The sequence below is a fragment of the Tigriopus californicus genome, chromosome 7 (assembly GCF_007210705.1).
Source record: "Tigriopus californicus strain San Diego chromosome 7, Tcal_SD_v2.1, whole genome shotgun sequence".
Lineage (NCBI taxonomy): Eukaryota > Metazoa > Arthropoda > Copepoda > Harpacticoida > Harpacticidae > Tigriopus > Tigriopus californicus.
The window spans coordinates 4,399,620-4,409,377 of record NC_081446.1 but is presented as its reverse complement, the minus strand read 5'-3'; the positions used below and the strand labels follow the sequence as shown (position 1 = coordinate 4,409,377).

The following is a 9,758-nucleotide window of genomic DNA, read 5'->3' as shown; positions in this document are numbered from 1 at the left end:
ACGTGGATGGAGGTACACCGTACATTAAAGCACGTCTTTAGTCTTTGAACATCCCTTCTTTTTATTGTATTTCTCAAGGCCGAACTTGACAAGTTTTTGACACCATTCAGTGTGGTCAAACTGACAGCTTTTTCCTTCTTCACGACAAGGCTGACACTTCCGGTAAACAGGACAGACGGTTATCTCTACAACTGTCTTTTTCTGCTCAATTTCAATTGTAAGTACTACCTTAACCTTTACATTGGACAAATCAGTCGACTTCTCAACTACTGGGTGAGCCTATTATTAAAGCAACACCCTGGTATAATTGAACCAAACAACAAAAGCCTCAAAAATAAAAGGCTTATTGACTAAGGAAGGATCCTTCTCTGCCAAGACCAAGTCCAAACATTGTCTAGGCTCTTTACTGACTTTTCCCGGTATGGCTTCCATCGTGAATACCAAGGGAATATCAATTTCAAACGCTTGATCAGTGAGATCAAGAGACCAAGGAAAAGAAATCTAAAAAGGCTGTACTAAAGTCGGCTTGAGACACAGGACAACAATACAAAATAGCAATGAACTGCCTTACCTCAAACTGAACATTGGAAACCAGGAGAGAGATAGTAATCAAGAGACAAATAACAGAGAAAAGCAAGGATTCAAGAACCTAAACCAAGTAAACAGTTCAAAACACCGAAATAGACTCAACAAACTTATAGAACAAAAAAATCCATAGACTAGTGATCAATGATTGATGACTATCAATGACTAACACAATCATAAGAACAAACTTTGATCGGTACACATGGGAATAAACTTATTAAATCTTTAGTTAATTACGTCTTACCAAAGACCAGTGAAAAAACAAACCTAATTTAATTAATAAATGGCCATTTATTCATCCACCCACAAACACCACGAACACAACACGAGCACAGCAACCAAGAAGCAACAGAGAAATTCACACCTTGGTCCGAAAATCCGGTGAGATAAGAAGTCGAAATGACTAGAGTAAAATAGCATTTCAACTTTTTTGAAATCAATGTAATATTTCAGAGGAAATGTTTTTTTATTGGTTTGGTTTTTCACGGGCTTTTCTAACCGCTGCACGAAATGTAGTCCCCAGTACTATTAAAATGAAAATACCTGCTCAATGTCTTTACCTCCATTATCTACGAGTGGGATTATTCAAAGGAGTTGACTCAAAGGTCATTGTACTCTCAGCAACCCAAGAGTAGATTATATCTAGGTCCTTTGCAAGGCTAGTGGAGTCTTGGCCATTTCTACCAGAAATTATCTTTGTATCGTCAGCATAGGAAGAGAGACTGGCAGTAATACTAAGCTTTTGAAGTGGGGCAAAGAATGTTATGAAAAGGAGAGGCCCTAGGATGGACCCCTGGGGAACACCTGATTTGACATCATGTATGTCACTTAGGGATCCCTCAACCTTAACAATTTGCTTGCTATCCTGAATGAAGCTTCTTATCCAATTGAGAACCTTGCCTTGGATGCCAATGTCATGAAGTGTATTAAGCAAAAGGCCATGATCTACTTTCTCAAAGGCCTTGGCAAAATCAAGATAGACAACACCAACTGACTCGTGTCTTTCCAGTCCCTCAATGACCTGCTCTAAATGCTCAATCAGTTGGGTAACCGTGCTAAAATGTGCTCGGAACCCGTGCTGGCTAGGAGGAAGGACTTCATTGACCTCAAGAAATTCAACAAGTTTGGACTTCATGATCTTCTCAAACACATTCGCAATATTCGAAGTGAGGGAAATCGGCCTGAAGTTACTGGAGAGCGTCTTATCTCCCCCTTTATAAATTGGAACAACGTGAGCTAATTTGAATCGTGAGTAAATTTGCCCTGATCCGAGATGCAACGCATCAAGTACGATAACATAAGAGCAAGAACCAGTGAGCATCTCCTCTGAAACTCGAAGTTGTAACACATCAGCCGGCTCAACATTTGCCGCTATCTCCTCCATGCTAGACATAAGCAAAAGACCGGTTTTTTTTTTTCAAAAATGGTCGATTTTATTTGAGGTTAGCAAGCTGTTTCTGTCCAAAAAAGTAGATTAACAAAATAGCAATGAAATGTTGCACAAGTAAAGAGCAAGTGTTTCTGTCAAAGTTTTGGTCTTTTTTGTAACGCCGTATAAAAGAGGCTAAGCACATTTGCATAAACTTTTCCTATCTTTTTTAAGACCTTCATAAATAATTCCACAACATTGGAAAGTTGATTATTCTAACCTAAGGTACGATCTTTGTGGTATGCAAAGTTTCCAGTTGGCCCTGATGATAATTTGTAAAGTATTTTAAGATTCGCATTAGCAAAGCAAAAATTCAAAAATAAGCATTATTTTTACTTTAGGTTACAAGGGACCAGTGATAGGGATAAAAGATTTAAAAACTAACTTTGTCAAGTGCTAAATTATCACTTTGAAATTAACATTCGTAGTTCTTTCTTCATTACTTTTGATTAGTGCATACTCCCATTTGAACACGCAAGTGAATCCATTGAATTAGAAATGGATAAATACAAGGTTTTGATGGTTCGAAGTGCAAAATATAAAGTAACATTTTGCACTTTTGAGAGAAAGGCAGATGATATTCGGAGCCATTTGGACATATCAGAAAATAATATTTTGCCCAAGAGGATCAAATATTTTCTCGCTCGACCCCTAATCATATTCCTCCAGAAAAACTAGAGTTTAGTTTTAGGAACAATCCAAATAAAAGAACTTTCTTGCGTGAATTTTTGGAGGTTCCTATTTCGGCATTTCATTGTATTTATTTTGGCGGATGAGTTTTACTTCTGAGCTTGAATTAAGTAGAGTAGTAAATTCAAAGTACGCGTAGTTTCTTATGGTGTTGCGATCTAAGAAATGTTCGAAGGATTTTGATTATCTTTGTCAAAGCCTGATTAGCTTTTTTCATGATAAGGTCATCTCTTGAAGTCCTTGACTTAGCTCTAGTCAAGGACACTAAAGTAAGGAAATGCCACTTTTTGTGATCACGAAACCTTTCCCGCCAAGTAAGGCCTAAACTTTCGCGGCTGACATTTTTGAATGTCAAGTATTGGTATAATTATTGAACAAAATATGAGACTAATATCATTTTTGTAACCATTGATGGTATGTGCTTAAAACCAGGCATTTAGATAAACTCAAAATGACTTTAAACATGTCTTAAAGTACAACAACTAAAAAGTGCTAATTAGGTTTTCTTGATAAAGCAAGAATTAGCTTGAAGCACAATCAATCAATTCTGTTTTGCCAATAATATTATTTGTAGACAATTGTTTCAGAAACATCTTGATCAAATTTCAAGTAATTTGACGCTTTTGTTATGAAACTATGGTTCTCACTCTAGGAATGGCCCTCAATCCAAAAGTAGACATACTGTAGCTCTGAGCTACAAATTGTTCTTTAAACTCATGTAGATGCTTCATAATCATGAAATAATAATTTCAAGAGATATGGCACTTGTTTTCTTTGACTATTTTGGTATTTTGGATGCTTTTGCAAGAAAAACAATTTATTGGAGCCCAAAATTCAAATTGAGATCTAGTCTACTGTACTTTGGTATTACCCTGTGCCCCTTAAATAATGCCTGCCTTTTATGCAAACTTCCTAATAAGTAGAAATTTAAACTTTACAAAAAGATAACTCATTCATTTTTCACCAATGCCTGATGTTTTTTGTCAAATGTGTGGGTTAAGACATAATTATCAATTGTCCATCCCAGATGTTCTAATATGTTAACATTTATGTACATGCACTTTTATTGCTTATTCCATGCATTTCTTTTATATTTTGTTAGTGCAAGTTCCTCATCAATTAATCAAATGATTCTTGTTGATTTTCTATCTATGCGTGTTTTTAATTTGAAAGACAATTTGATTGTTTTTGATTAATTTGATGTTATTGGGTATTTCATATATTCTTCTGACTTTCAAAATTAAAAAAGAAATATTTAGTATTTGGACGGAGTTGTATATCAAGGAGATCATTATTAAATTAAAACACTTTAATGTACTATTTAGTACGGATAATCTCGTTTTATTGGTACTAGAGTTACTGTCTTGATTCAACGCAATGGCCTAAGTTGGCGGTGAGGGGAAAGCCGTGTCGTTTCCTCTCTTTAGAGTCCCTGCTCTAGTTAAGACACCTTTTGCGAGTTCACTCTTTCAGGCTATTGAGTTTGAAGAGAAGATGGTGTGCCTCACTAACTTCTCTCCAAACGAGATGACATGAAAAAGTAAACGAAAATAAGATGTTCACCATCTCGACTTTTTGAAGTCCTAACTTGAATACACTATGCAACAAGTGATAACTATTGAATGCACCGATTTTATTTGTGACAACAGAGTTTTTTCAAAGCATGAGTTTGAATCAAAACATTAGATGCGTGGGCATGTACTTTGCGTTCATTGGTGACGGGAAAATTAGTTTCGAGCCACGTGAGAAGAGAGATCCATTTCATCTTGTTTAAGCAAATGGCGGATGGTTTCTCTTGCTATGCTGAGAGTCAAATTTATACCCAAAATCATGACAGAAAGACTTGATTGTCAAAACAGCAAATATACTTTCAAATTTACTTAAACACTCATCAACCTTGTTTGGTTGTAGAACTGTCCCCGAGTGCTCGATAAGATGCTTGTCCGATTTATGTTTTGGATACAAGTGGGACTCAAAAACAATGACGTGCACTACTTTAGAGGCTGCTCCAGGAGACGCCATCGTTGTTGGGCCTCCTGAAAATATCACTCGATTTTGGCTCAAGAGAGGTCACGTGGAAAAAGGTACATCTTTGGAAGAATACGAAACATTTTTAGAGTTATATCCATAAATGAGACCGTTGCAGTTTCCAGATTTGCCATATTAACGGAGTCATCGAGCTTTTCGGAGCACTTTTCGTCTCCCAATCCGATCGCGACATTTTTGAGGATACCGGGTTCTGTAGAATCGGAATCATTTCCTGTTCATCATTCATTCGATTGGGGTCTTTTGATGTGTGCTGTAAAATCGAAAAAATGCAACAAGTGGGTATATGGCTCGGAGGTATGGGAAGATGCACCTGCATTACTCAGTAGGCATGAGGAAACTCTTGACTATAACCAAGTGGGCTTGATCAACAACAATCTCTGGGTTATTGGAGGCTTTGCAGCAGGTAGTGAACAAAATTACGCGAATCAGGCGCATAAAAGTTCAATGCCGTGCGTAACTATTTTCAGGAAGGACATATTCGCCGACGGAATATTTTTCTCCAGAGGGTCAATGGGTTCTGGGCCCTAATTTATCCCACCCTTTGAACAAATTTGGTGTAGCTCCAATTTCGGACTCGCAAGTCCTTATTGTTGGAGGCACCATGAACGGGCAATATCAAATGAATATTAGAGTGTTCGATCTTGTCAATGGAACCTGGTCCACAATAGATACTCATCCTGAAAGAGTGGCATTGGTGGCGTGTGCCAGGCACACTTTGTTGAACGGAAAGGAAGTGGTGATTTGCACCGGGGGAAAATGTCAATCCTCATGTGGCAGTCCAATTGATGCCTTTGGAATCACCGGAGTGTATGACATTTATTCTGGCACCTGGAACTTGACCCCAGAATGGGATCTCCCCATTAAATGTGTTAGACCGAGGATGCGTGTTTCGGATGGTCGCCTTTTTATAATGGGCGGGGAATTTGAAGATGGAAAGAACAACCGATTTCTGGAATTCAAGGAAGGAGAGACTCCAGTGTGGCACGAAATTGAGAGTTTGCCTACAATTGGTGAAATTGAAAGCGTTATAAGCATTGAATCATCAATTTGGATTCCAAGCTAACAAGACTGTTATCTAATTTCATGTCCTGCTATAATAACACTTTGGACACTTTTCTTATGTGTTTCGAGGATACAACACTAATAATAGCTCTCAAAATTGTACATGTTCATAAGTAGCTTGTCTAAGATAGTTGACTTTTTTGTTGCTTGAAATTCACATTTGAAACTTGTTACAACAACCCATGCCCTCGAGAAGATTGAGAAATGTTGCTACCAACACATCTCTAGTGGCACTGAGTGAGAGGAACATCACCTTCAACCTTAGAACTGCCTTGATTTTTGGCCATCACCTTCCAAGCATGAAAGCACACCTCGAAAAAATTGTCTGAGGCCACCTTTCATTACAGTCTCCATTAGAATGGCAGGGTTTTCCTTTTCAGTTTCTTCAAGGCTATCCTGATCAAGAGAATCGATGTCAGGTGGGGTCTTTGACTTTACCAGTGAGGAAAAACATTCACAGCATGGCACTTTCTTCGATAGGCAATTGCACAATATTCACTGACCTAGAAAAGGACATTGGCATCTCCTTCATTCATTTGTGGCTTGACTCGGGTTCATCTTGGGTGCATATCCCGAGTTTGAGAACGTCAAAGTGAACACTACATTGACGTTCTCAAACTCGGGATATGCACACAAGATCCTCAATATCGGTGACTAGAGTTGCAAAATTTGAGGATTTGTCGGCAGATCTTTCAGTTTGGTCGTCATGGAATGTTTGATTTAGGTCTTTGGAGTCAGACCATCAAACCTCAGAGAGTTTTTGACTCTTATCCTCTACTCGTTTGCTGTCCGGATTTGTCAGCAATACATTAAACCAATCATAAGCACAGATTACATACGTTTTTTCTTGTGATATCGCATTGCCTAAAGCTGTCCACTATCTTTTGAATTTAATATGAATTTCAAATATTAAGTGGTAACAAACAATGTAGATGAAATATAATCTTTCATGTCAATAATGCTGGGGATTCCGAGTAGTGGTAAGAGATGCCAGAGAAAAGCAAACCAAGAAAAAAAATATTGGCAAAAGTAAAAGTTCTACGTAGGGATCACATCCATGATTTTAGAAAGTTCTATGGATGCAATTTTGAACTCGTTATTCATACATTTGAACTTTTTATGTGGCAATTTTAGTCACAGCATGTGTTTCTAAGCACAGAGTTACCAGAGCCGTCAGAATACACGAGAATAAGGTTTAACTTGATTATCCTCTATCATATATTCAAATATCAGTTAAGCTATGATCACATTGGTGACCCAGACGTGATCTCTAGAAGCAGCGTTCATCATGATCATTATGGCTGACCAAGACCTTACGAGCCATAGTTATCTATGTTGCGAGCATAAGCCATGTCAACTAAAGGAAAATCAAGGAAAAATGTGGTCCGGCACCCTGATTTTTGGGCATTTTGGGGAGAGAGATCTAAGACAAACATCACAGTCAACTCGCACCATTCGCCCATTGAATTTTCAATAATCGAGTGATTTTGAGCGAGTTGTGTTGCAAAACCCTACTAAATGAGCATGTTTGGTGTTAATCAGTGAACGCACTATCAAATGGGCTCAATGCCACAATGCTAATTGCCTAGACAAGCATGTAAAATGGAAAAAATGTCAAAATCCAATGCATGCATAGTGCGGTTTGGCTGGGCATGTTGTCTTTGATTTTACTCCATGGAATAACGTCAGTTGTCCATGAACGCGTTGACTTGACTAGCCCTATTGCTGAGGCCTTGCATGCAATCAATGCGGCTTCCCTCATTCACATCCATGTCATTTAATCCGGAGCTCTGGTTTGCCCGCGTAGAAACCACATTCACCACCAGTCGTATTTCTCAGCGAAACTTAGCTACAACATGTACTCCAACATCTTGATCAGCGCCATTTTGAGCTTATGGCGTGGCGGGTGAAAACCCCGGGTTCTTCTCGTCCGTACGAAACTGTCAAAGAGGAGCTCCTCGCCCAAACGACAAAATCAAACGCGGTTGGACTCAAAGAGTGCCTGCCATGTCAATTAGGCGACAGAACTCCGTCTGAGCTTGTGGCCTTCACGGAGCGCATGTGGCCCGATATTCAAGCGGCACATTGCTCTGAAGCTTTCCATGAACTCTTCTTCATGAAACTGCCCACGTCTATGCAAGAGCACATTTCACACATGGATGGTGACCTTCGGTCCAAGGTACTGAAAGCAGATGATGAAATTTCTCACATTCTCCAAGGACAGGTGGATTCTGCGCTATCTTCTCCTGTTCAGCACATCAGCCACATTGATGATACCGGAGCCATTGAGCCGGATGAGGTCCGTGAGGCTTGTGAGATCTTGGCTGCCTATAAAAAAGGTGCCACGCACGCTGCAATTGGTAAACGAGATTCCAATGGCGGATACAGACAGGAGGATGGCAGTTTCCTTTGCTGCTTCTACGCTAGGTATGGCTAGGATGCTAAACTCTGTCGCAAGTTTTGCGCCTGCTTCCGTACCAAATCCAGTAAATCGGAAAACTCTCTTGGCACCCAGCAATAGGCGGTCCCGGGTGCCTTTTATCCAGCAAATTGGGCAGTATATCGGATCTGCGTAAATCTGTGCATCCAACTACTTCCTTTCAGATTGCTTCATACTTCATACCATTCCGACCCCAACTTCTGCTAATACAAATGGATAATCTGTTAATACCCCATGCGTCAAAAAGAAGGGAATTTCAAAATCAAAAAGCTTGAAACCGTCAAATCGCCGTCAGAATGAACCGATGTATTGAAAATATTATTATGGAAATCATATTATGTGATCTTTGTAAAATAAGAAAACTTGAATGACTCTGCAATTGGCAGTAATACATGCCACTACACGATGGCAGAAGGTGGGGCAACTGTTGAGTACGACGGACAAGGTGAAGCCCCTACTGGTCTGTCTGGATGAGCGATTGCACATCATGGCTTTTTCAATGCAGAGTTCTGTGGTTGGGCTTCAATGACAATTTGTGTAATATGATACAGCCAGATGAAGAGAATTGTTCGGCTTTTGATCCTTGACCAAAATTGGGATATTCCCGGCCTTGAAATAACCTCCATCTCGCTATTTTTGTACACCTGGGCCCAACTTTAGAGATACTCTGTTGTGCTCCTTCGCCACTTTTATTCAAGTAACAATTGTACGTGCTTTTGTCAGTTCTTCCATATTTGGCGTGTTTGAGCACATTTTTGGCACTTCCCCGCCAACCATCTGGAAGTAGTAACCTAGGTGTTAAGGTGTCCTAAAAAGCTAGATCATAAGGCCAGCAGTAACGAACATCAAAGGAAATTCAATGCCATGGTCTATCAGTGATACAGCTTATTTAACAATGTGAATGAAATTTGTGGACTCAGCAATATCATTCGACTGTTTTTTTGGTCAGGGGAATCATTGCAATAACTGGACCTGGTTTCAATCTGAAACAGGAATCGTCCATAGATGCAAAGATTGGCGAACTAGCTTCAGCTTTTGAGAAGTTTGCTCTAATCTAGCAATACCTAAATGTGTTCCGAAAGGTGGGACACGGACAAAAATTCCAAAATATAGGAAGACTTTGTTCAAAAAGAGTTGCAATCTAGCAAAAAGGCTGAAGAGCACTTCGAGTCTAGTAATTATGGGTAGTCTCCAAAATTAGTTGGACGTAATTCAGGGTAAGGTTATGGCCTCCGCCGAAAATGACCAGTTACAAACTGAGAGTAAGGTGGTTCAGGAGGTCAGGTCGAATCCAAAGGCTTTTTTCTCATATGCGAACTCTAAGAGAAAAATGAAACACCCTGTTGGACCTTCTGAGGTTGATGTGGAAGCCATTAATAATGCAGAGGCCATGGCTAGCATGCTTGGAGAGCAGTTCTCTAGTGTGTTTTCAATCCCACCGAATTCGAAAGAAACAGCTCATTGTTCTAATGACGAGTCTGTTAAGATTGATGACGTAAGTCA

At 39.4% G+C, this 9,758-nt stretch overlaps 1 protein-coding gene across 2 annotated transcripts in view; it reads left to right on the top strand.

Annotated features, from left to right (window-relative positions):
- LOC131884007 (uncharacterized) overlaps positions 1–6,056 on the top strand; it is an 11,755-nt gene extending 5,699 nt beyond the window's left edge. The window contains exons 2-4 of one of the 2 annotated variants that reach the window (XM_059231630.1): positions 4,616–4,788; positions 4,851–5,156; positions 5,221–6,056. In XM_059231630.1, coding sequence (XP_059087613.1) covers positions 4,616–4,788; positions 4,851–5,156; positions 5,221–5,816 — 1,075 coding nt within the window. In that variant the 3' untranslated portion in view covers positions 5,817–6,056. Of the gene's footprint in view, positions 1–4,286; positions 4,789–4,850; positions 5,157–5,220 lie in introns of those variants that run through there. The other variant, XM_059231631.1, reaches the window with a different exon arrangement.
- The last annotated feature ends 3,702 nt before the right edge of the window (positions 6,057–9,758 follow it).